General features: G+C 43.4%; 2 protein-coding genes across 4 annotated transcripts in view; one reads left to right on the top strand and one right to left on the bottom strand.

Annotated features, from left to right (window-relative positions):
- rmnd1 (required for meiotic nuclear division 1 homolog) overlaps nucleotides 1-245 on the bottom strand; it is a 114,281-nt gene extending 114,036 nt beyond the window's left edge. For both annotated transcript variants that reach the window (XM_070889929.1, XM_070889931.1), the window contains exon 1: nucleotides 116-245. The gene's annotated coding sequence lies outside the window, so the exon portion shown is untranslated. The remainder of the gene's footprint in view (nucleotides 1-115) is intronic.
- Nucleotides 29-26,658, top strand: armt1 (acidic residue methyltransferase 1). Of its 2 annotated transcripts, none has more exons than XM_070889928.1 (5): nucleotides 29-345; nucleotides 9,451-9,556; nucleotides 21,413-21,654; nucleotides 22,701-22,866; nucleotides 25,521-26,658. In XM_070889928.1, the coding sequence occupies exons 1-5, from the start codon at nucleotides 332-334 to the stop codon at nucleotides 26,295-26,297; spliced, it is 1,305 nt and encodes a 434-aa protein (XP_070746029.1). In that variant the 5' UTR covers nucleotides 29-331; the 3' UTR covers nucleotides 26,298-26,658. The 2 variants fall into 2 exon arrangements, with proteins under 2 accessions (XP_070746029.1, XP_070746028.1); XM_070889927.1 differs by having other exon boundaries at nucleotides 30-377.
- Nucleotides 26,659-27,013: the final 355 nt, after the last annotated feature.

The following is a 27,013-nucleotide window of genomic DNA, read 5'->3' as shown; positions in this document are numbered from 1 at the left end:
TCAACGACCCGGCGGGCTCCTTCGCAAGGTTCAGCAGCGGATTCTGGGCAAGCGCACAACCTCGCCCGCTGACTCATCCGGAGTTTTTCAGCGACACCTTTCATAATTCTCGCACCTTAATAGCTGGGCTTTGCCTCTAACCCCGCCGCCATCCTCATACAGTCCGTCTGTCTGTCTGTCCGCCCAACCAGAAGGCTCCCTCAATACTCGCGCGCACTGGCCGTTAAGTTCGAACCGTTGCCAAGGACACGCCCCCCCCGATAGCGTCACTTCCGGTGCCTGGCTCCCTGCCGTATGATGTGTGAGAAGATGGCGGAGGAGGAGGAGGAAGATGGTCGGCCGGAGGTACCGGACTATCTTTCGGCAAAATACACCGGGTCTGTAGGAAAGGGACTGCGCGTGCGGTTTCCGCGGGCGCGCCCCACTGACTTTCCTATTCCCTCCCTCCCTCCCTCCAGGTCACGTTCTCAGCGAGCACCCGGTGCTGACGGGGATCAGAAATAAGCCGCGCTGCTGTCGTTCTGCCCAGTAACGTCACCGGCTGTAAACTTCATTTTAGACAAACAACGCACCAAGTCAGTGCAAATATCACAAATGTTAAAAGTTTACAAAGGAGAAAATCTCCACCCCCCCACCCACCAACAGGAGAATTTGGCTTCTTTGCACTAGGTGCACTTGCGATCCTTCACGTTGCAAAAGAAAGTTGCTCTGGTAGGATTTCCATTCAAATTCGGTATCTTTGTACCTCGAGAAGGTGTGTGGGGAATGAGGAGGGGAAAACAGTATAATCTTCCGGCCTACTCCCTCCGTCTGCTCCCCCTATTTTTGGCTACAGTGTAGGGCACACTGAGGTAACTTTTTAAAAAGCTGCATTTTATCGTTAATTTTCCTTTCACAGCACCAAGGGGCGTGTGTATGTTTTTGGATGTCTGACCATGTTCAAGAACCTCCAAACCAAATAACAGATATTCCCCGGTAGAGTTTGTGTTTGCTTTACTTGCACAGACTGATCCACTCTACAAAGGAAATGGAAAGGATTGTCATTTATATAGTGCCTTTCATGGCCTCAGCACGCTCCAAAGTGCTTTGAAGACAATTTTGTTTTTTATTCGTTGCGGGATGTGGGCGTCGCTGGCAAGGCCAGCATTTATTGCCTATCCCTAATTGCCTTTGAGAAGGTGGTGGTGAACTGCCTTGTTGAACCGCTGCAGTCCTTGTGGTGAAGGTACTCCCACCGTGCTGTTACGAAGGGAGTTCCAGGATTTTGACCCAACGACGATGAAGGAATGGCAATACATTTCAAAGTCAGAATGGTGTGTAACTAAAGAGGGGAATTTGCAGGTGATGGTGCTCCCATGCGCCTGCTGCCCTTGTTCATCTAGGTGGTACAGGTCATGGGTTTGGGAGGTGCTGCGGAAGAAACTGGCGAGTTGTTACAGTGCATCTTATAGATGGTAACCACTGCAGCCATGATGTGCCGGTGGTGGAGGGAGTGAATGTTGAAGATGGTGGATGGATGCCAATCTATTCCATGTAGCATGGTGGCAGTGCCACATTGAGGACACCCTCCATCATGGCATGTGGCCCTACCACTGCTGAATGGGATATGTTAAGAATAAAAACAGACCCCTCCCTCTGGTCTCTTACCCTCTCTAGATCTCTTCATTGCGAACTGCCGACAGAACATCGGCTGTCTCAATTCATCTGCTCCCCTCACTCCAACCTCCCTCCCTCGGAACTTGCAGCACTCTGCTCTCTCGGATCCAACCCCACTTTGTCATTAAAGCTGATGACAAGGGTGGCGCTGTTGTTTGGCGAACCGACCTCTACCTTGCAGAGGCTGATCGCAAACTCTCTAACACCACTACTGAACATCAAGCCATAATTTCTCAGACCATCACTGACCTCATCTTCTCTGGAGATCTTCCCTCCACAACCACCAACCTCATAGTTGCCCAACCCCACACAGCCCACTTCTACCTTCTTCCCAAGATCCACAAGCAGTAGATCCATCGTTTCAGCCTGTTCTTGCCCCAAAGAACTTATTTCTTCCTATCTCAACTTTTTTTTCCCCATTGTCCGGTCTCTACCCACCTACATCCGCGCCCTCCGTCACTAACAATTTCCAGTTTCCCGGCCCTAATCGTCTCCTTTTCACCATGGACGTCCAATCCCTCTACACTTCCATCCCCTACCAGGATGGCCTGAGGGCGCTCCGCTTCTTCCTTGAACAGAGGCTCAACCAGTCCCCATCCATCACCACCCTCCTCCACCTGGCTGAGCTTGTTCTCACATTGAACAACTTCTCCTTTGACTCCACGCACTTCCTCCAAATGAAAGGCGTTGCTATGGGAACCCGCATGGGTCCGAGCTATACCTGTCTTTTCATGGGATATGTGGAACATTCTTTGTTCCAGATCGATTTGCATCCCCTCACCTCTTTTTCCGGTACATTGATGACTGTATCGGTGCCGTTTCCTGCTCTCGCCCTGAACTAGAAAATTGAATTCACTTTGCATCCAATTTCCACCCTTCCCTCACCGTCACGTGGTCCACTTCTTCCCTTCCCTTCCTCGACTTCTCTGTCTCCATTTCTGGGGATAGACTATTGACAAACACTCACTATAAGCCCATTGACTCCCACAGCTACCTGGACTACACTTTCTCCCGCCTCGCATCCTGTAAGGACTCCATTCCATTCTCCCAGTTTCTTCGTCTCCGTCGCATCTGTCCTGATGATGCCACCTTCCACACTAGTGCCTCTGATATATCTTCCTTTTTCCTCAACCGAGGATTTCCTTTCGCTGTGGTTAACATGTCCGTTCTATTTCGGGCACTTCTGCTCTCACTCCTTCCCCTTCCTCTCAGAACTATGACAGGGTTCCCTTTGTCCTCACCTTTCACCCCACCAGCCTCCATGTTCAGTAGATCATCCTCTGCCATTTCAGCCACCTCCAGCATGGTCCCACCACCAATCACACCTTCCCCACCCCTCCCAGCGTTCCGAAGGGACCGCTCCCTCTGTCACCCCTAGCACCACCTCCTTCCCACAACAACAGCACCTTCCCGTGCAAGTGCAGGAGATGCAATACCTGCCCTTTTACCTCCTCCCTTCCCACTGTCCAGAGCCACAAACACTCCTTCCAGATGAAAGTGATTTACTTATACTTCTTTCAATTTAGTATACTGTATTCGCTGCTCACAATGTGTTCTCCTCTACATTTGGGAGACCAAACGCAGATTGGGCGACCGCTTTGCAGAACACCTTCGTTCAGTCCGTAAGCGAGAATTGACTATTCCAATGCACTCCTGGCTGGTCTCCCACATTCTACCCAACTTAAACTTGAGGTCATCCAAAACTCAACTTAAACTTGCACCAAATCCCATTCACCCATCAACCCTGTGCTCACTGACCTACATTTGCTCCCAGTTAAGCAACGCCTCGAGTTTAAAATTGTCATCCTTGTTTTCAATTTCCTCCATAGCATCGCCCCTCCTTATCTGTATAACCTCTAGCCCCACAACCTCTCGAGATAGCTGCCCTCTTGAGTATCCCTGGTTTTAATCGCTCAACTATTGGTGGCTGTATCATCAGCTGTCTAGGCCCTAAGCTCTGGAATTCTCTCCCTAAACCTCTCCCCTCTGTATCTCTCTTTCCTTCTTTAAGATGCTCCTTAAAAGCTGCCTCTTTGACCAAGCTTTTGGTCATCTCCTTATATGGCTCGGTGTCAAATTGTTTGTTTTATAACACTCCTGTGAAGCACCTTGGGATATTTCACTACGTTGAAGGCGCTATATAAATACATGTCCGCAAGAAGCAGGACAAATCCAATCAGGCTAATTACTACCTCGTCAGCAATGTGATGGAAGGAGTCGTCAATGGTGCTATCAAATGGCACCTGATTACTGATGCTCAGTTTGGGTTCTGAGGACCACTCAGCTCCAGACATCATTAGTCTTTGTCCAAACATGGGTTGTGTCTGGGTCACACCCTGTTACCTTGCCTAACATCAAGGCAGCATTTGACTGCGTGTGGTACCAAGGACCCCTAGTAAAACTGAAATTAATAGGGATCAGGGGGAAAGCTCTCCAGTGGCTGGAGTTATACCTAGCACAAAGAAAGATGGTTGTGGTCATTGGAAGCTAATATCTCTGCACCAGGACATCGCTGCAGGAGTTGCTTAAGTCATCATCCAAGGGTCAACTACTATCAGTTACTTCAACAATGACTCCTCCCTTCATCATAAGGTCAGAAGTGAAGCTGTTTGCTGATGCTTGCACAATCCTCAACTCCATTTGCAATTCCTCAGATAATGAAGCAGTCCAACCCCGCATACAGCAACACCTGGACAACATCCAGGTTTGTGCTGATAAGTGGTAAGTAATATTCATGCCACACCAGTGCCAGGCAATGGCCATCTCCAACAAGACAGAGCCAAAACACCTCCCCATGACATTCAGTGCCATTACCATCACGGAACATGTCAGAGCACCATCATCTCCAAGTCTCACCCTATCTTGACTTGGATATTTCACACTCCTTTCAGCTCCAAAGTAATATCCTTGGGTCAAATGATTTTCAGAGTTGACAGGTGCAAGGATATTGAATTAGAAAATACAATCTACTAAACACAAAGGGCTAAAAATTCCATTTTTGGTCATAGCGCTATTTTTCCGAGGCCTAACATTTGGGGGGAAATGTGCCCGGCGGTAAAAATCAGCATTGCACGAGGATTCTTGGCGCAAACCGCCAATTTTCTGCAACCTTTCTCCGAGGCCAATACCGCTGCGAGTTGGGCCGAGGGAAGGGGGAAAACACCCGTAAAAAATTCCCCCCCCCAAAAAAATCATAAAACATTCACAAGACCCTTTTCTATCGAATCGCTGCAAAAGAATGGAAAAATAAAAACGTTAACTTTTTTTTGCAGGTCTTCATACCTACCGCTGTTCCAAGGGCTGCAACGCAGGTTTTTCCCAAGCGTTTTTTTTTTCGTCTTCTCTATGGGTGCACTGTGAGCCAAATTTTAGGCGAATGCGCTTTTTCCAGTCTTGCACGCCAGAGGTCCGCTCCCCAGCGGTACTTAAAAACCTCCGCCGCAAAGCTTCAGCGAATTTCACGGATCACCAATATCGCAAAAAAACCCGGCGCAAGGTTGGGGAATTTCTAACCCAATATCCTTTTCTAATACTAAATGCAGTGTGAGAGCTCCAAACATATAGTATTGTTGTTCAGATGTGGCTAGACTAATGACATTACTACTTAAAGTCTATAGTACTCTGACTATGTAGTTTCATTAAGGGGCAATGTTGCTGGGGAAGGAGATGGTGGTTATATTTTTTATAATGCAGGAAGGTGGTTCAGTGCAGATTGCATTGTGTGTTTGTGAAATTATTGAAAACAATTTCTCAAACACTTTTCGAATTACAGGGCACTGGAATATTGGAACAACAGACTAGTGGATAAGTTGGAGCTTTAACAATAGTTAAATGAGTGATGTGCTTTTATTATTTATTTATAAAGCTGCTCAGCTGGGATGTGATTATTATTTCTGCAATTTGAATTTGCAAGAGAGCTCATGAGATTCTAAAAGTCTACAAACATTTTTCTGCACAGAACCCTGGTGGTGAAGCTTTGCATCTGCTTCTCCTAGCTTTGAAATTATCCCAGCCAGTGCCTTCTGAGCTTTGTCCCTGTTTATACAGTAATTCAGATGCAGTGTTGACTGCCAGTATTCACTCAGGGATGCTAGAGCTTGAATTAAGCTATTGAAAATCTGTAACTTCCCCAATGATACCAAGGTTAAATCAGTAGAAATCTGCCTTCACCATAGTTATGTTTGGTCATACTCTATTGTTTCACCTAACATGCTTTTATTTATAAAAGTCTAAGGTTGATGATTGGCATTGCTGAATATACAACATTCCATTGTTACTACACCCCTAATATTATCACTATTGTTTCCTTTCAATTTCATCTCTAGACCAGGTACTATGGGAAACTCAAAAGTGATTCTGTTGCGTACCACATGATTCCTAGGATAAGAGGTCAGGTGGACGGGAATGCACTACTGTGATCCGTTTAGACAAGATAACCTCTAAATAGTAGTTACTGTAGGGTACTGAATGCTGATACTGGTTCTTAAATTACTAAAAATAAATTATAGTTTTCTTTGGCAGGTCATTAAAATTGCAATAGAGTTGATTTTGCTGCCAATTACATTAAGCCAAAACCTACCTTTAAAATAATCTGAGGAAAGAAAAAGAATGAAGGAAGAGGGATTTGTAGGTGGAATTCTTGGAAAGTGTTCATCATATGGGAGGTAGTGCTGACCTGGCTTGCTGCATTCAGTTACTGAGCAAATGGATGACCTTTCAACTGTTATACGCTGTGGGGTTATGTTCCCACAGTATAGATCCAACCATCTGTCCTTGAATGATTTCAGCAATTGCGTCCAGTCATTTTCCAGACTGGCCAAGTTACAAATGCAACTGTTTATTGGCAAACTTGTTCCAAGGATCTATTTTGAAGACTTTGGAGACCCATGATTTCAGAAAGGGTTATCAGGTCTGAAAGATGCAACATTGATATGAGAAATAGGAATGAAAATTGCATTATTGCTTCCAAGTTACAATAGTTTCCTTGAGATTATGTGTATACTGTATCAATTTAGCACCACTTGCTGGAAAATGTAGCCAGCAAGGGAGAGGAATTCCAGCACGGAATGATTAGGCTTGTTAACTGGTTCCGATCTTGCTTTTAAAGTGAAATATTTAGTGAGATTTTACAATTGTTGCAGTTATCGTCTTATTGTCTCTTCAGAAATGTCTCGAAGTGATGAACCCATGTAATGAATGATGGTTAAAGAGCAGTCATTCTAATGTGGGCATAGAGGAAGATCTTGCAACACCAGTGAAATGAAGAGGCAACTAGAGGAGAGATAGAGGAAAGGGAGGAGAGGAAAGGAGATTGGGGGGGTGGGGGGGGGGGGGAAGGACATGGTGATCGGAGAGGGGAGAGGAAAGGGGGTGGAGGAAAGAAGAAGGGATGAGGATGGGAGAGGAGAGGGGGTCGGAGTGGAGTGGAGGGCGGGGGGGAGGGGGGGGAAGAGGAGAAGGGAGTGAAGACATGGGGATCGGAGGATGGGAGAGGAGAGGGAATCGGAGGCAGGGGGGGAGAAGGAGAGGAAAGGAGAGTGGAGCGAAGATGGGGATCAGTTGGGGGGGGGGGTGGAAGAGGATATGGGGATCAGAGGAGAAGAGAGGACATGAGGCTCGGAGGGGGTAGGAGGACAGGATTGGAGAGGGGACGAAGGCATGGAGATCGGTGGGGGGGGTGGTGGAGAGAAGACATGGGGATCAGAGGGAGGAGAAAAGAGGTCGACAGGGAAGGCTGTACATGGCTGAGATTTATTTTGCTTTTCTTGGTGACCTTCCGCATTAACAGCCTGCCTGTGACAATGACTGGATCAAATTGCACATTGCAGAGACTTTGAATTACTCTCCAACAGGCAGGATCAAATTGCACATTTCAGACAAACTGTTGGGTGTGTCTTCTCCTTTAAGGGAACCAATCAGAAGTCTGGTCCAACCCACTTGTGGTGTAAATAAACACAGCCAATCTGTTTTTGGTGGTGTTGATTGGGAGAAAAATGTTTGCCAGGACATCAGGAGAACTTCCTGCTATTCAAATAGTGCCGTGGGTCATTTATGTCAAACTGAATTGGAGTCTTTGTTTTGCATCTCCTATCAAAGATGGCACCTCCAACAATGCAACACTCCCTCAGTACTGCACTGAAGTATCAGCCTAGGTTATATGCTCAAATCCTGCAGTGGGATAAGCTAACTAAGGCAAGAATGATGCCATCTGAGAGAAACCAATGTGAGTGGGTTTTGTTGACCATTTGTGTGGTAATTGTGTCTTTTCAGGCCCATAGTCTGAAGCATTTCTGCAATGTGCAAAAACTGGTGCTTTGGAATTCAGATGAATTTCAGAACACTAGCAACAATGACTAAGCAATTGTGCATCTATAGTTGTTGAAAGAAAGACTTGCATTTATATAGTGGGTTTCGCAACCCCAGACATCCTAAAGTGCTTTACAGCCAATGAAGTACCTTTTGAAGTGTAGTCGCTGTTGTAATGTAGGATCAGCGGCAGCCAATTTGCACACAGCAAGGTCCCACAAACAACAATGCGATAATGACCAGATAATCTGTTTTCGTGATGTTGGTGGAGGGATACATATTGACCAGGTCTACCCTGCTCTACGAGTAGCGCCATAGAATCTTTTGGGTCCACCTGAGAGGGCAGACAGGGCCTCGGTTTAACATATCATCCGAAAGACTGCTCCTCTGTAGCACTCCCTCAGTACTGCACTAGAGTGTCAGCCGAGATTTTGTGCTCAAGTCTCGAGTGGAACTTGAACCCACAACCCTCTGGTTTGGAGACAAGTGTAGTACCACTGAACCAAGGCTGACACCTGTTGAGGTCACAATGTGGCTCTATTTTCTGGCTGCCGCTCTTCACTGATGTTGATTAGCAGATCTATACAGCTCAGACATGCTCAAACACTGTGCTCAGACTTCATCCGGAACAATGTCAGACCGTGGCAGCTGTTGGTATTGGTGATCTGAAACAATCTGTAAGCTGAGAAAGGTACTTGTATCATAAGGTACAGCAGCAAGTGCAAACCCAAACAAACAGTGCACTTTGTTACGATCTAAGTGGGTCGAGAAAGGAAATTTGAATAAATTGGGAGAGCAATTTTTTTTTAATTGTTCTTATCAAAACGAGGGATGTTAGTGTTGGGGAATGAAACTCTTCCCTTTTTGGCTCTCTGTCTCCATCCAGCACTCCCAGATGTAGAATTCAGCCCTGCCTCAGCCCCCTCCTGCACCATTTTCCACACCACTCATCCCGTGGCCTCTCTGAGTGAGGTTGCCTGTTATTGGCGAATTGGGGACAGTTTTGTGAAACTGCCCAAATTCATTTTTACAAATAACCCATACCAGCAGCAGAGAAGAGTTTCATCCCTTCATTCAGGGCTGGACTTGAACCCAGGTCCCAGTGGTTCTGAATACAGTACACAAAAATTTCAAATCAAAATGTGTTCAATTTAATGGAATGCTTTCATTTTTGCAATCTCCTGCCATTCTTAGCTTGTACATCATAATGTGTTCCCTGTTGGAACAGCAGCATGGTTCAGAATGATGTGAAATACAGTATTGTATTAATTTTATCCCATGTCTGCACTTTCCCATCTCAGGCCATCCAACCATTCCAAGATTTGCCAGTAAAATAACATTTCAATGTTTGAGAGATCAGCCAAGTCAAGTTAAAATTGCAGGAAATACTTCTGTGATCCTAACATTGTACTAAATGAAAAACCTGTATTAGCTTCTTGCATTCTGTATCTATGTATCTCTGCTGACATACAGTACTTTTCTTTGCAGGTCATTTGCATACTTAACTGTTACAGATAGACTACCACGGATACTGACTAAGGCTATTGATACAGTACATCGGCATAAGGATATATTTTTTGAGGAACATGGACAAGTGAGTTGAAACTGGAAGTCACGAAGTTTGAAATGTAACCTTACTAACTTGTTCAAAGATAACCTTGGAGACAAAGCAGACAAAATTGACCAGAATGGTACACGGATGAGAGATTTCAGTTATGTGGAGCGATTAGAAAAGCTGGGATTGTGCTCCTTCAGGCAGAGGGAAGGGAGCAGGGCGGAGGGAGGGAGGGAGGGAGGAGAATAGGGAGGGAGTAGGGCAGAGAAGGTTAATGGGTGTTCAAAATTGTGTTTTTTTTAAAAAAGAGAGTAGATAGGGAGAAACTGTTTTCATTGGCAGACGGGTCAGTAACCAGATTTAAGATAATTTGCAAGAAACCCAGGAAGGAAATGACATTTTTTTTTATGCAGCAATTTATTATGATCTGGAACATACTGCTTGAAAGGGTGATTGAAGCAGATGCAATAGTAAACTTTCAAAAGGGAATTGGATATATATGCTTAAAGGAGAAATTTGCAGGGCTAGGGGGAAAGAGCAGGAGTGTGGGACTAATTGGATAGCTCTTTCAAAGAGCTGGCGCAAATCAGATGAGCCGAATGGCTTCCTTCTGTGCTGCATGATTCTATGATAACCTTTCTATTCTTTGATAATCCTTGTGCATGAAACACAAAAAGTTAGTATGCAGGTACAGCAAGTAATCAGGAAGGCAAATGGAATGTTGGCCTTTATTGCAAGGGGGATGGAGTATAAAGGCAGAGAAGTCCTGCTACAACTGTACAGGGTATTGGTGAGGCCACACCTAGAGTACTGTGTACCGTTTTGGTCTCCTTATTTAAGGAGGAATATACTTGCATAGGAGGCAGTTCAGAGAAGGTTCACAAGGTTGACTCCTGAGATGAAGGGGTTTGACTTATGAAGAAAGGTTGAGCAGGTTGTGCCTATATTAATTGGAGTTTAGAAGAATGAGAGGTGATCTTATTGAAACATATAAGATACGGAGGGGGCTCGACAAGGTAGATGCAGAGAGGATGTTTCCACTCGTGGGCGAATCTAGAACTAGGGAGTGTAGTTTAAGAATAAGGGGTCGCCCATTTAGAACTAAGATGAGGAAGAATTTCTTCTCTCGGGGCGTAGTAAATCTGTGGAATTCTCGGCCCCATAGAGCTGTGGAGTCTGGGTCATTGAATCTATTTAAGGCGGAGATAGACAAATTTTTGAACGATAAAGGGGTGAAGGATTATGGGGAGCGGGCAGGGAAGTGGAGTTGAGGCCAAGATCAGATCAGCCATGATTTTATTGAATAGCGGAGCAGACTCACAGGGCCAAATGGCCGCCTTCTAATTCTTACGTTTTCAGGTTGCAATGATTTCAGATGAGCTTGCTAAATTTTGTGAATTTTAAGAGTTGGTCATTTGCCATGTGTGTGGGCCATCAGCAGCTGAATTGTGTTCCACACAATCTGTAACCTCATGGCCCAGCATATCCCTCATTATACCATTACCCCATCAAGCCAGGGGACGAGCCCTGGTTCAATGAGAAGTGTAGAAGAGGATGCCAGGAACAGCACCAGACATACCTAAAAATGAGGTGCCAACCTGGTGATCCTACAACACGGGACTACATGCATGCTAAATTACAGAAGCAGCAAACTATACACAGAGCTAAACGATTCCACGATCAACGGATCAGATCAATGCTCTGCAGTCCTGCCACATCCAGTCGTGAATAGTGGTGGAAAATTAAACAACTAACGAGAGCAGGAGGCTCCATTAACATCCCCATCCTCAAAAATGGTGGAGCCCAGCAGGTGAGTGCAAAAGACGAGGCTGAAGTGTTTGCAAGCATCTTGAGCCAGATCCACCTTGGCCTCCTCCTGAGGTCTCCGCCACCAAAGAAGTCAGTTTTCAGCCAATTTGATTCACACCACAGCTGAGAGCAATGGATATAGCAAAGATAATGAGCCCCGAGCACATCCCGGCTCCAGAGACTTAGCCTGTCTATATCCCCTTGAAGCCTCTTTGCATTCACTTCACAACTTACATTCCCACCTAGGTTTGTATCATCAGCAAACTTGGATATATTACATTTGGTCCCCTCATCCAAATCATTGATATAGATTGTGAATAGCTGAGACCCAAGCACTGATCCTTGTGGTATCCCACTATTTGCAGCCTGCTAATCTGAAAATGACCTGTTATTCCTATTCTCTGTTTTCTGTCCATTAACCAATCCCATGAGCCTTAATTTTGTTTAATAACCTCTTGTGTAGCAACTTATCGAATGCCTTCTGAAAATCCAAATATACCACATCCATTGGTTCCCCTTTATCTATTTTGTTAGTTACAACCTCAAAAAAACTCTTAACAGATTTGTCAAACATGATTTCCCTTTCATAAATCAATGTTGACTCTGCCCAATCCTATTTTTTTAAATTCCCATGTTATTACGTGATAAATTCTAGCATTTTCCGTACTCTTAATGTCAAGTTAACTGGTCTGTAATTCCCCGTTTACTCCTTCCTTTTTTAAATAGCGGGGTTACATTAGCTACCTTCTAATCCGCGGGAAACCATTCTAGAATTTATGAAATTGTTGAAGATGACAACCAATGCATCCACTATCTCTAGCCACCCCTTTCAAAATCCTAGGATGTAGGCCATCAGGTCCAGGTAATTTATTGGCTCAGTCCCATTAATTTCTCCAGTATTATTTATTTTACTAATACTTATTTCTTTCAGTTCCTCATTCTCACTATTTCCAGGAGGTTTTTTATGTCTTCCGTGAAAACAGACACAAAGGGCTGGATTTTCAGTTTTCGGCAAACAGTAGTTTTACACCAAAATTACCATTTTCACTGCGCTACCATTTTTAGGCCTAACTTTCGGCCTTTACGCATTGGTGAAGTTGGCGTCGCACGAGGGTTCGCAGCACAAACCATGAGTTTCAGCAACTTTAGTCCGAGGCCGGTAGCGCTGCGAGAAAGGCCTTGGGAGGGGGGAAAACCCCCAAAAATTGCAAAAAAAAATTCACAAAACCCTTGCCTACTAAATCGTTGAAAAATAATTTAAAAATAAAAACTTTAACTTACTTTTTTTGCAGGTCTTTATATTTACCGCTGCTGGCAGGGCTGCACCGACAGGTTTGATCCTGTCGGTATTCTGGGCATGGCAGAGAGTGCCGAAAGTACGACGGTAACACAATCCACATTTTACGTCGGCGCACCTCTCCCCAGCGGCACTTGAAAGCGCCGCCACAAAGAGGTACCCGAGGATCCCACCGACTGGGTTTTCGTCGCGGAGGGTCAAATCGCGGCGAAAACCCGGTCGCAAAATTGGTGAAAATCAAACCCAAAGTATTTGATTAATTTCTCTGCCATTTCCTTATTCTCCATTATAATTTCTCCTGTCTCAACCTGTAAGGGACCCACATTTACTTTTGCTAATCTTTTCCTTTTTACATACCTATAGAAGCTTTTACTGTCTGTTTTTATGTCTCTCACTAGTTTACTCTCATATTCCATTTTCCCTTTCTTTATCAATTTCTTGGTCCTCCTTTGCTGAATTCTAAAATCCTCCCAAGCTTCTCTCTGTCAACATTATAAGCCTCTTTGATCTACTACCATCTTTAACTTCTCTTAGTCACAGTTGGACCACTTTTCCTGTGGGGTTTTTGGGCCTTAAAGGAATGTAAATTTGTTGTAAGTTATGTATTCTTTAAATACTAGCTATTGTTTGTCTACCATCATACCTTTTAATGTAGTTTCCCAATCTACCTTAGCCAACTCTCCACTCATACCTAGATAGTTTGTCTTGTTTAGATTTAAGACTAATGTTTCAGATTTAACTAAATTACTTTCAAACTTAATATAAAGTTCTATCATATTAGGAAACTCTTCCCTAAGGTCCCCTTTACTACAAGCTTATTAATTAACCCTTTCTCATTGCACAATACTAGATCTGAGATAACCTGTCCCCTAGTTGGTTCCTCAACATACTGATCTATGAAGCTATCTTGTATACATTCCATGAATTCGTCCTCCTCACTATTACTGCAAATTTGGTTTGTCCAGTCTATATGTATATTAAAGTCTCCCATGATTACTGTATTACCCTTGTTACATGCGCCTCTAATTTCCTGATTTATACCCTAACCTCCAACTACTGTTTCGGGGCCCATAAACAACTCCCACCAATGTTTTCTGCCCCTTGCTATTTCTTAGCTCCACCCAAACTGATTCTACTACTTGATTTTCAGAGTGAATATCCTTTCTCGCTACTGTCTTTATCCCATCCTTTATTTTCAGGCCTACCCCACCTTTACCATTTTGCCTATCTCTTCTAAAAGTTAAGTATCCTGGAATATTTAGTTACTAACCTTGATCACTTTGCAACCACATAATGGCTATTAGATCAAACCTATTAATTTCTATCTGTGCAATTAATTCATCTATTTTGTAGTGAATGCTTTGCATATTCAGATACAGTGCCTTTGGCATTGACTTTTTTCTACTTTTCCCTGATGTCACCTTAGTCACTGATGCCCTACACTCTCTGTCCCTTCCCGACCCACTCTGCTTATTTTTTCCCAAAACCTTCAGAACTCCCGGTCACGGCTGCAGAGAACAGTATCTATCCCTCTGACTATACTGTCCCCTACCAAAACTCCATTCCCTTTCACACCCCCCCCACATGAATGGTGTCCTGGACCCTGGTCAGCTTGCTCATCCATCCTGCAGGCTTTTCCCTCATCCACACAGACTGCAAGAACCTCACACCTGTTGGATAAGGACAAATGACGAGGCTCCTCCAGCACTGCACCTGCCTGAGTTGCAGTCGCACCCTCCTGTCCCTGACCACTAATCAGATCTGTACCACTACCTACAGGGGAGGAGTTAAACTAATATGGCAGGGGGATGGGAACCAATGCAGGGAGACAGAGGGAAACAAAAAGGAGGCAAAAGCAAAAGACAGAAAGGAGATGAGGAAAAGTGGAGGGCAAAGAACAAAAAGGGCCATTGTACAGCAAAATTCTAAAAGGACAAAGGGTGTTTAAAAAAACAAGACTGAAGGCTTTGTGTCTTAATGCAAGGAGTATCCACAATAAGGTGGATGAATTAACTGTACAAATAGATGTTAACAAATATGATGTGATTGGGATTACGGAGACGTGGCTCCAGGATGATCAGGGCTGGGAACTCAACATCCAGGGGTATTCAACATTCAGGAAAGATAGAATAAAAGGAAAAGGAGGTGGGGTAGCATTGCTGGTTAAGGAGGAAATTAAGGCAATAGTTCGGAAGGACATTAGCTTGGATGCTGTGGAATCTATATGGGTAGAACTGCAGAACACCAAAGGGCAAAAAACGTTAGTGGGAGTTGTGTACAGACCTCCAAACAGTAGTAGTGATGTTGGGGAGGGCATCAAACATGAAATTAGGAGTGCATGCAATAAAGGTGCAGCAGTTATAATGGGTGACTTTAATATGCACATAGATTGGGTTAACCAAGCTGGAAGCAATATGGTGGAGGAGGATTTCCTGGAGTGCATAAGGGATGGTTTTTTAGACCAATATGTCGAGGAACCAACTAGGGGGGAGGCCATCTTAGACTGGGTGTTGTGTAATGAGAGAGGATTAATTAGCAATCTCGTTGTGCGAGGCCCCTTGGGGAAGAGTGACCATAATATGGTGGAATTCTGCATTAGGATGGAGAATGAAACAGTTAATTCAGAGACCATGGTCCAGAACTTAAAGAAGGCTAACTTTGAAGGTATGAGGCGTGAATTGGCTAGGATAGATTGGCGAATGATACTTAAGGGGTTAACTGTGGATGGGCAATGGCAGACATTTAGAGACCACATGGATGAACTACAACAATTGTACATTCCTGTCTGGCGTAAAAATAAAAAAGGGAAGGTGGCTCAACCGTGGCTATCAAGGGAAATCAGGGATAGTATTAAAGCCAAGGAAGTGGCATACAAATTGGCCAGAAATAGCAGCGAACCCGGGGACTGGGAGAAATTTGGAACTCAGCAGAGGAGGACAAAGGGTTTGATTAGGGCAGGGAAAATGGAGTACGAGAAGAAGGTTGCAGGGAACATTAAGACGGATTGCAAAAGTTTCTATAGATATGTAAAGATAAAAAGGTTAGTAAAGACAAACTTAGGTCCCCTGCAGTCAGAATCAGGGGAAGTCATAACGGGGAACAAAGAAATGGCGGACCAATTGAACAAGTACTTTGGTTCGGTATTCGCTAAGGAGGACACAAATAACCTTCCGGATATAAAAGGGGGTCGGAGGGTCTAGTAAGGAGGAGGAACTGAGGGAAATCCTTATTAGTCGGGAAATTGTGTTGGGGAAATTAATGGGATTGAAGGCCGATAAATCCCCAGGGCCTGATGGACTGCATCCCAGAGTACTTAAGGAGGTGGCCTTGGAAATAGTGGATGCATTGACAGTCATTTTCCAACATTCCATTGACTCTGGATCAGTTCCTATGGAGTGGAGGGTAGCCAATGTAACCCCACTTTTTAAAAAAAGGAGGGAGAGAGATAACAGGGAATTATAGACCGGTCAGCCTGACATCGGTAGTGGGTAAAATGATGGAATCAATTATTAAGGATGTCATAGCAGTGCATTTGGAAAGAGGTGATATGATAGGTCCAAGTCAGCATGGATTTGTGAAAGGGAAATCATGCTTGACAAATCTTCTGTAATTTTTTGAGGATGTTTCCAGTAGAGTGGACAAGGGAGAACCAGTTGATGTGGTATATTTGGACTTTCAGAAGGCTTTCGACAAGGTCCCACACAAGAGATTAATGTGCAAAGTTAAAGCACATGGGATTGGGGGTAGTGTGCTGACATGGATTGAGAACTGGTTGTCAGACAGGAAGCAAAGAGTAGGAGTAAATGGGGACTTTTCAGAATGGCAGGCGGTGACTAGTGGGGTACCGCAAGGTTCTGTGCTGGGGCCCCAGCTGTTTACACTGTATATTAATGATTTAGACGAGGGGATTAAATGTAGTATCTCGAAATTTGCGGGTGACACTAAGTTGGGTGGCAGTGTGAGCTGCGAGGAGGATGCTATGAGGCTGCAGAGCGACTTGGATAGGTTAGGTGAGTGGGCAAATGCATGGCAGATGAAGTATAATGTGGATAAATGTGAGGTTATCCACTTTGGTGGTAAAAACAGAGAGACAGACTATTATCTGAATGGTGACAGATTAGGAAAAGGGGAGGTGCAAAGAGACCTGGGTGTCATGGTACATCAGTCATTGAAGGTTGGCATGCAGGTACAGCAGGCGGTTAAGAAAGCAAATGGCATGTTGGCCTTCATAGCGAGGGGATTTGAGTACAGGGGCAGGGAGGTGTTGCTACAGTTGTACAGGGCCTTGGTGAGGCCACACCTGGAGTATTGTGTACAGTTTTGGTCTCCTAACCTGAGGAAGGACATTCTTGCTATTGAGGGAGTGCAGCGAAGGTTCACCAGATTGATTCCCGGGATGGCGGGACTGACCTATCAAGAAAGACTGGATCAACTGGGCTTGTATTCACTGGAGTTCAGAAGAATGAGAGGGGACCTCATAGAAACGTTTAAAATTCTGATGGGGTTACGTTAGATGCAGGAAGAATGTTCCCAATGTTAGGGAAGTCCAGAACCAGGGGACACATTCTAAGGATAAGGGGTAAGCCATTTAGGACCGAGATGAGGAGGAATTTCTTCACCCAGAGAGTGGTGAACCTGTGGAATTCTCTACCACAGAAAGTTGTTGAGGCCAATTCACTAAATATATTCAAAAAGGAGTTAGATGAAGTCCTTACTACTAGGGGGATCAAGGGGTATGGCGAGAAAGCAGGAATGGGGTACTGAAGTTGCATGTTCAGCCATGAACTCATTGAATGGCAGTGCAGGCTAGAAGGGCCAAATGGCCTACTCCTGCACCTATTTTCTATGTCTATGTTTCTAACCTAAGGGGTGTGACTGCCTCCTGGATCAAAGTGTCCGGATAACTCTCTCCCTCCCTGATGCCCCGCAATGTCTGTCCCTCAGACTCTAGCTTAACAACTCTCACCTGATGTTCTTCAAGATGCAGGCATTTACTGCAAACATGGTTGTCCGGGATCACAATGTGGCTGATGTGCAATGGTCACCACACATTTAAAAAAATCCACGCACAGGCATCTTTCACCCCTTCAATTGGAGTTCAGGACTGGAACATCGGGTCCTTCATTGAAACATCTGTGAACCCATGTGGAAGCAAGTAATCCTTGTTCGAGGGACTGCCTGTGATGATGATGCTCTCCACAAACTTCCACATGTTGCAGTTGTGGCACACCACCTGCACTGCCATCCCTATATGACCTTGTTCTATTTAATTAAATTTATATTTAAGTAACGTAGTTTACAGTTTAGTTTCTTGACTACTTAATTGATGTGGATTAAGTTATGGGCAATTAAATTAAATATCTATCTGTAACACAAAGCACAACAAGTAGTGTAAGCAAAAAGAAGCAACACCTTCTCCCTCTTCTCCAAATGCCCACTCTTTCCAAATTCCCAAATAAAACACTCCGTTTAAGTGCGCTCCATTTAATGCGTTCTGCGCAGACTACTCTGTGCTCTGCAGAACTGTTTACTTTTATACTATAGCAGCCTCACCCAAGTTGCAATTGATGACTCAGTTTCCCTGCTCCTGGTGATTAGCACCTATTCAAAACAAACACTTACAGCTGACTGACAGTACTCTCCACTTACCTGGATGAGTGCAGCTCCAACAATACTCAAGAAGCTCAACATCAACCAGGTCAAAGCAGCCCGCTTGATCGGCACCCTATCTGCAACCTTAAACATTCACTACCTCCACCGTGACAGCACCTCCCAAAACCACGACTCCCACCAAGGGCAGCAAGCGCATGGGAACACCATCGCCTTCAAGTTCCCCTCCACAAGTTACAAACCATCCTGACTTGGAAATACATCGCCTTTCCTTCATCGTTGCTGGGTCAAAACCCTGGAACTCCCTCTGTAACAGTACTGTTGGGAGTACCTTCACCACACGGACTGCAGCAGTTCAAGAAGGTGACTCATCACTACTACCTTCTCAAGGGCAATTGGGGATGGGCAATAGATGCTGCCTTGCCAGCAATGCTCACTGCCCATGAATTTTTTTTTTTAATAGCTGTGTATGCTAGGTCAATTGAAATTTTGGAAACTGAGATTTTTGTTAGGTAAGGGTATCGAGGGATAAGGAGCAAAGGCAGGTAAATAGAGTTGAGGTACAGATTAGCAATGTTCTAATTGAATGGTGGAATGGGCTGTTTTTCCCCTGTGGCTGTGGGCTCAATTTTTCCCAAGCCCGTTTTCTGGCATATTGTCGGAGTTGCGCTGGTTATTTAGGTCCATAAATACACCAGAAAAATATGTTCAAACTTTCCCTGATGTTTATACTGTAATCTGGAGCCATGCAGCGTGGCCAGTCACCTCGGGGGATGGAGCCTGCTGTCTGCGCCGAAAAACGCAGCCGGGCCTTCTGCACATGCGCAGGGGAAAAAAACGTAAATTTTTGATGTCGCTGCAATGGACATGCATGCGCAGTGCAGCTCCGAGTTGGCAATCGAGAGGCCTCCAGACCGGGACCGGGATCTCAAGCGGGCGCAGCTAGATATCCAGAGTAAGGAAAGAATGGGATGACTTATGGTCACTTTTAAGTTGCTTGTAATTAGTTATTCATGGAAATTATAGTCATACAGAAAACTGTGGACTTATGTCATGCTCTGTTATTCATTCATCTTATGTAGGTTTGGATGACCATGTAGGGCCAAAGAATTTCGATGTGATGTGATGGGTACTGGATTAAAGGACTTGTAATTTTTGTGAAGGTGGGGTTAAATGATGACAATGGGAGATTGTTAAACAGTTGCAAACACTTTATTGATAAGTTGAGTTTGGAGTCGTGCTTCTCCCGTCACTAGGAGTTATTTGAGTAATGGTCCTCCTGATACTCCATGTTCTTTTACTTCCAAAACAGCTATGACACTTCCAGAGGCATCTCCATGCCCAGGTCTTTCTGGATAAAACAGTTGCTCCCTCCCCTGCCGACCCTCCCCGAGTGAGTGCTTTCCCCCGGTCCGCTCCGCTTCCCGTCCCTAGCCCAGGTCGAAGGGCTTGCCGGTCAGTACGTTCCCTCCCCAGCCGACCCTCTCCAGTCCCCGAGTGAGTGCCGGTCCCTGTCCGCTGTGGACCCGAGTGAGTGTCGGCCAGTGTGCTCCCTACCCCGTCGACCCTCTCCAGTCCTCGAGTGAGTGCTTTCCCCAGGCCTCCTCCGCTTCCCGACCCTAGCCCAGGCCGAATGGCCTCCAATTTACTTACTGCATCGATTTCTTTAACTCTCCGCAAAGATTTTTCTCGAGAGGCCACATACGCTGGCCTAAGCAGAAATGGAGTAACTATCAGCTGGCCAAAGTTCACTAAATGGCCAGAATTGGCGTAGATGGCTGGTTACGCCCCCTGTGGATGAAAAAAAAGTACCTAAAAAAAAAAAACGTTACTAAATGAGTTATGCTGGTGCAAATTTATTGGGGAAACTGGATTTTTAAGTTGGGCCAGAAAAAGCAGCCTATTCCAAAAAAACGACGCAAATCACTGGGGAAAATTGAGCCCTATGTTTTTATGAATGTTTGCCAAGATACTCTGCTGTTCTTCAAATAGTGCCAATGGGATCTTTTACATCCACCTGTCAAGTCGACAGGCCCTTGGTTTAACATATCATCTACAAGATGGCACCTCTAACAGTGCAGCACTAAAGAGTCAACCTAGGTTTTTTCTCAATTGTTGGCATAGGGCTTGAACCCATCATCTTCTGACTCCTGTTAAGAGTGATACCACTGCTCTAAACTGACATTCAAAATCGATAGAATAATGAGACTTGGGTATATAGGTCTCTTTCTTGTCCTTCCCTAATATCAGGATATCTCTGTAACCAATAAAGCACAGCAAGTATCCCAAGAGGAATAATGCACAAGTACTAATGGAGTGCTTAAATTTAACAAAATGAATTAATTGATTTAAAAAGAGAAATATTGAAGAGGATGGGGAGCAAACAGGACAGTGAGATTACAGAGGATATATGGCACAGAAACATGCCATTCGGCCCAAGCAGTCCATGCCGGTTTTTATGCTCACTCGAGCCTCCTCCCGTCTTTCCTCCTCTAAATCTATTAGCATTGCCCTCTATTCCCTACTCCCTCATGCTTGTCTAGCTTCCCCTGAAATGCATCCTTACTATTCACTTCAACCATTCCCTGTGGTAGCAAGTTCCACATTCTCACCACTCTTTGGTAAAGAAGTTTCTTCTGAATTCCCTATTGGATTTTTTGGTGGCTATCTTATATTGATGGGCTCTGGTTATGCTCTTCCCTACAAGTGGAAACATTTTCTTTGAATCCACTCTATCAAAACCTTTCATAATTTTAAAGACTTCTATGAGGTCAAGAGAAAAAAGACCCAGCATGTTCATCCTTTCCTAATTATGTATATTCTTGCATTTCTGGTATTGTTAGATTAGACTGGGTGGCTCATTGAGGAAAAGAAACAGCACAGACTTGATGGGCCAAATGCCATTTCTCTATTGTAACATTGTGATTCATTTATAATAGGTTACCTATAGCAGTAGAACCCATGTACTATTATCTTAAGTTCGCAACTCATTTGTGTAAGGAGTGCTCAGGTTTCACTAGAAATGGGAAAAAGTATGTATTCATTGCTTTAAAATTTTAAAAAGTATCATCAAAATATAGATTTTTTTATTTTGTAATATATATTTCACAAAGAATAACATGTTAATTTGTGCTGACTTTGTCTGAAAAAACCTAAAATGATGCTATGTATTTTTCTAGGAAGGTGTTGAGGCAGAAAAAAGAGCCATCTTCCTCATGTCTAAGTTACGAAATGAGCTGCAAACTGACAAGCCAGTAATACCTCTTACAGATGGTTTACCTGATGCTGATCAGTGGAATAAATACCTCGAGCGGCAACAGGCTCGACTGGATACAGAGGAAAACCCTAGCTGGTTTAAATCATCCTGGTTGTACATGGAGTGTTACATGTACCGTAGGATTTATGAATCACTACAGCTCAAGTAAGTGAAACAAATTGTTAAAAGGAAACCATAAACTTAAAAAAAAACAGATTAGTTCATAAAATTACATTGAAAGAAATTGTGTCTAGAATATAAATATTAGAAGAATGAACTTCCATTGATATGGTGTCTTTGTAATACTTTTTAAAAAATAGTTTTATCAACTTGTTCTCCCACTTTTAAAGGTTTGTGTATCTGAACCCCTAAGTGTCTCTACTCCTCTACCCCATTTAAAGTTTTATAATTAAGTGTGTATGTGCTCTTATTCTTCCCTAATTGTATCATCTTGTCTTTCTATACATTACATTGCATCTGACATTGATCTACCCAATCTGCTAACCTGTCTATGTCCTCTTGAAGTCATATCCCATTCTCTTAACTATGCGCTCCAGTTTTGTGGCATTTACAAATTTTGATACGGTGTCCCCTATAATACCGTGGCTGTGAAGATCTTTGGGATGTGATGAGGTACCATATAAATGCCTTTCTTTGTGAGCAGTGCCATAGTAAATCCACCAGTATAACAATGTCCTCCAATTCAAAATTCTCATCCTTGTGTTAAAATCAATTCACGGCCTCTCCCCTTCTTGTCTCTGTAATCTCCGCCAGCTCAACAGCCTTCTGAGAACTCTGCGTTCCTCCACCTCTGGCCTCTTGTGCATCCCCCACACTATTCGTCCCACTATTGGCGACCGTATCTTCAACTGTATAGACCCTAAGTTCTGGAATGCCCTCCCTAAACTTTCTGCCTTTTCACCAATCACCCCTCCTTTAAGACCCTCTTTAAAACCTATCTCCTTGACCAAGCATTTAGTCACCCATTCTAATATCTCATTATTTAACTCAATATTAATTTTTGGTCTGATTATATTTCTGAAGCGCCTTGGGGTGTTTTTCTATGTAAATAAATGTAAGTTTTTATTTCCGTCAGTAAACAATACTGCAGGAGATCAGCCAGTATCAGTGATGTTAAATATCAAGAAATATATGGACTTCGAACTGTAAAGTCTGTAAGTTAATTGAATTTTCTCTCTTCTGTGTTGCAGTCCTCCCATGTGCGATTTTGATGTATTTAGTGAATCAAAGATCCAAAGTTTCTTTGAGTCACAGCAGGCTATTATTACTATCTGCACCTACCTTCAGGAACTAAAGGAGAAAATAGAGGCTTTTAAGGATACTCAACTCAAAGCTGAGCTTCTCCTGCTACTGCAGGTAGGCCTTAAAAATAAAAAAAATACTTGCTGTGTTCATTTATATTTTTGTGGTTACCATTAAGATTGTATGTAGCTGTGAAAAAGTGCTGATTTTACCATACAACAATTGATCCATGATTCACTCAGGACTACTGCCCCTGATATCATTACTCACTGCCATGCAAAAATAAGATGAAGTTTTTTAAGCAATACAGAAGAAAAATATTTGAGTATTTCTTTGTTTTCATTCAGTATCCACTAGAGGCTTCAATGTAAAACATCCTAGCCTCTTATCAGCTTCTGAGTTTCATTTTAATACATAGTTGACATAAACAAGACTACACCGACACCAAGCCTGCAGTATAACTGGGGCATTGGGAGATGTCACAAAAAAAGTAAAGCGCCGCTGTGTCTTCAGAAGTAGCTATTCAGGGGAAGCCATGATATTGGAATCTTGAGTGTTTGTGAAGTTACGATGTTATAGCAGGTGCACTACAGCAACCAACAGGATCTCTAATATTTGTACATTTGGGGTCATTCATATTGATTTCCTGATGAAGGGAGACATTGTAGACTTATCTTTTTATTATCCATCATAAAGATTGTGTCCATCTGTGTACATCCCATTTGCAGACATCTCCTAAGTGCGCAATAACCATATGATTATTAATGTGTTAATCATCATAGGCAGTCCCTCGAAACGAGGATGACTTGCTTCCACGCCAAAAAGGGATGAGTTCACAGGTGTCTCAATGAAGGACCTAATATTCCAGATCCCGAACTACATCGTGAAGGGTGGAAGATGTCTGTGCTTGGATTTTTTTAACGTGTGCTGGCCGTTGCACACCAGCTACCACACGGGCTCAACAGAGTAGGTCTTGGTCCAGTGGCAAGGATTAACCAAGACTAACTGGAGACCAGCTCTGCTGCACAGACTGAGGGCGCACACATCTCAGTGTGGGCTGGCCCATGCTGCCCCTGGGCCCTCGCCTCTTCTGGGCCCCAGATTCACGCCTCTCCTGGGCCCCGTCACTTCCCTCTACGGACTCTTGTCGCTCCTTCGCCTCTCCTGCTGAGCCTACCCGTACTGCAATCAGCAACCTGGCTTCGTAGCCGTCTCCTTCCTGCAGCAACACGGGTTGCTCCCTGCAATGGTATGCCGCTGTACGCTGCTCCCTCCAATGGTGATGGTCTTGCAGACCGGGACCGAGTCGATTTCTGGGCCGGGCCGCTGTACGCTGCTCCCTCCAATGGCCCCAGCCTGCTGCTGGTCTTGCAATTAATGTATTATTGGTCACTTGATTAGCAGGGATCAGTCAGACTTCCTCACCCTCTGTGCTAAAGGTATCTGCCAGGGATGGTACAGGCAGATCAAAAAAGTGAAAACATATCAACTATGTGAAATCAGACAGATACACCAGGTTACAGCAATTAAAATGTTTCACACCAAAATTCTGATGCATTTTAGTTTGTATTTAAAATGTAAAAAATCCACTTTGTATTTCATAAGGTATTGCGGTCACTCATATAACATGCAGCCCATTCGTATTGCTGCTGTCTTTGGAGTTGAACTTCATATTGTCAGATAACAGGAAATGTCCACATACAATGTCAGCTCCCATGTTGTTTTTAAGTTTAACAATGGATAAACAATATATGCACACAACTGGCATCTGACTTTTGTAATTTGGGGGAACTAGGTAACAAATCAGCAAGAGACACTTTACCCTATGATGTATCAATTATTAATTTCTTAAAAGAAGCTGCATGAATAACACACTACCTCTGTATTACAAGTGGAATTGAAAGCTGTATAGGTAAGTATCAAAATTGATTAAATACTCAGACAGTTTGTCTTGGCCTGCATAGGTGCATTCGATGGAGCCTCGATGTTTAACTCGATATTCCCATTAATTTATGTGTATCTCGAGTTGCTGATATCAACAGATTTTTGGTGTTCAGAGTTGGGATTTATCCAACAGTGCTAAACGCAGCACTTTGCAAATCCCCCTCAGGCCCAGAAAATTCAAACAGGACAAACCAGCAAATAAGAAATCTAAACACAAAAAGGACTTGATTTACTTGGGTTTCAAGGGTCAGATTGCCAGGGTTTTAGGACCATATGTGACCCACCAGGCTACAGTTTGGACACCCTTCTATGGAATGCTTTGGTTTGTGTGTCACTTAGGAATGTTAACTGTAGGGGAGGGGTAAAGTTTTAAAATAATGCTCTTTTAAAGTGTCCAAAGTCCAGTTATAATGACAATTGATTTTTCAAAAGGATTTGGCTCAGTGGAATTACCATTTGCAGTGTCTATGATTTACATGTCAATATTTTAATATTTCTGAGGATTCACATCAATAAGTCTGCACTATTTAAAATTGAGTTTTTTCTGAACCTTACTGCAAAATTCAGATTTAAAAAAAAAACACTTGGGTGCAGATTTTATGTCAACTGCTTTTGTTAAATTGCATCATTTATAAAATCAAGACATCCTCAAAAGGAATGTCTTGCACTATCATTTCTATTTGTTTTCATAGTCTTGGGCAGGAAATAGACACTTCTTAATGTGGAAAATAAGGTTTCTGGATTCATTCTAGACACTGTCAACATTTTAATTTCCTGTGATGTGAAAAGATAATCTTGATAGCTTATGATTTTTTTAAAACTAGGTTGCACTGTGGGGAAACAGATGTGACCTTTCCATTTCTGCTGGCCAGGAAAATGCTCAGAAGTTCAATCCTTTAACTTCCCTGGAATCTTTGAAGCCTTTCATCTTGATAGATGATTCTGAATTTGTTTGGGAACTCCTCGTTAATAACAAGAAAAACAAAACTACAGAAACTGTACGCACCCGAGTAGATATTGTCCTTGACAATTCTGGATTTGAGCTGGTGACTGACTTGATACTAGCAGATTTTCTCATTACCTCTCGACTAGCTGATGAGATTCATTTTCATGGCAAGAGCATACCTTGGTTTGTTTCTGATACAACCAAGAGAGATTTTGATTGGACACTGAAGAAGATGCAGACAGCCAATCACATGCGGATGTCCAGGTCTGGTGTGGTGTGGGAAAATAATGTGAAGAAAGGTGTTTGGATTTATCACGATCACCCTTACTGGACCCTCCCCCACGAGTTTTGTGACATGTCTCTGGTTGCAGGTGATCTGTATGCTGAACTACAGAAATCAAACTTAATCTTTTTTAAGGGAGACCTGAATTACAGGAAACTAACAGGAGACAGGAAATGGAGCTATACTGTTTCTTTTGACACTGCTCTACGCGGATTTCAACCCGCTCCACTTTGTAGCTTACGAACACTAAAAGCTGATATTCAGGTTGGCTTAAAGCCTGGACAAGGTGAACAGCTGGCGGTCTCTGATCCTGAGTGGATGACCAGTGGACGCTATGCCATTATTCAGTTCAGTAACCCCTGCCAAATATAATTGTTACAAATCTACTTACGTGATATATCACCAAGTCTATCTTGGATTATGGGGCTCCTCTGTAAAAGTTAGCATGTTGCTTTATTGTTTACAAACTACATACTGATCTTAAGCAAGTTTGGTGATGGTCTAAGCCTCCTATAATTAATTTTTTTGAGGGGGGGATAGTTTCAGGAATATTTGTTGCAAATGATGACAAAATCCACTCGAATATTAATCTGCAGAAAACAAAATGGCTTTATGTAAAAAATGCTGCCCTAATGTTGCTAATATAAGATTAACAATGGATCACCTCAATATCAATTACCCATTACTTGTGAAGTAAATGATCATTCTTGATTAAAATGGTTGCTAGAGTTGACATGACGATGCTTTCCATTCAAGAATTTTTGTAGATGATTTATCAGATGCAGTAGCAACATACAGGCAATTATCCAAATAGAGTTGGAGTGAAATGCATACCAGGTTCTTTTCTATGTAAACTAGTAAACTAATCAAAGAATGTATCACCATACCCATTTTAACATGTGACCTTTCAGGTTGAAGAACACACAGCAAAGAGTAAACCTATGGGGTAGTTTTAACCTATCCGACCCTGTGGGAAACTGATGCGATCAGATCGGCTGCCCGTTTTACACACTTCAGTTTTACTTTCCACTAACTTCAATGGACAGTATTTTTTTAAATTTCAAAATATACTTTATTCATATAAAAAT

Source organism: Pristiophorus japonicus, chromosome 9 (assembly GCF_044704955.1).
Source record: "Pristiophorus japonicus isolate sPriJap1 chromosome 9, sPriJap1.hap1, whole genome shotgun sequence".
Classification (NCBI taxonomy): Eukaryota; Metazoa; Chordata; class Chondrichthyes; family Pristiophoridae; genus Pristiophorus; species Pristiophorus japonicus.
This window is presented reverse-complemented; position numbering and strand designations above follow the sequence as displayed.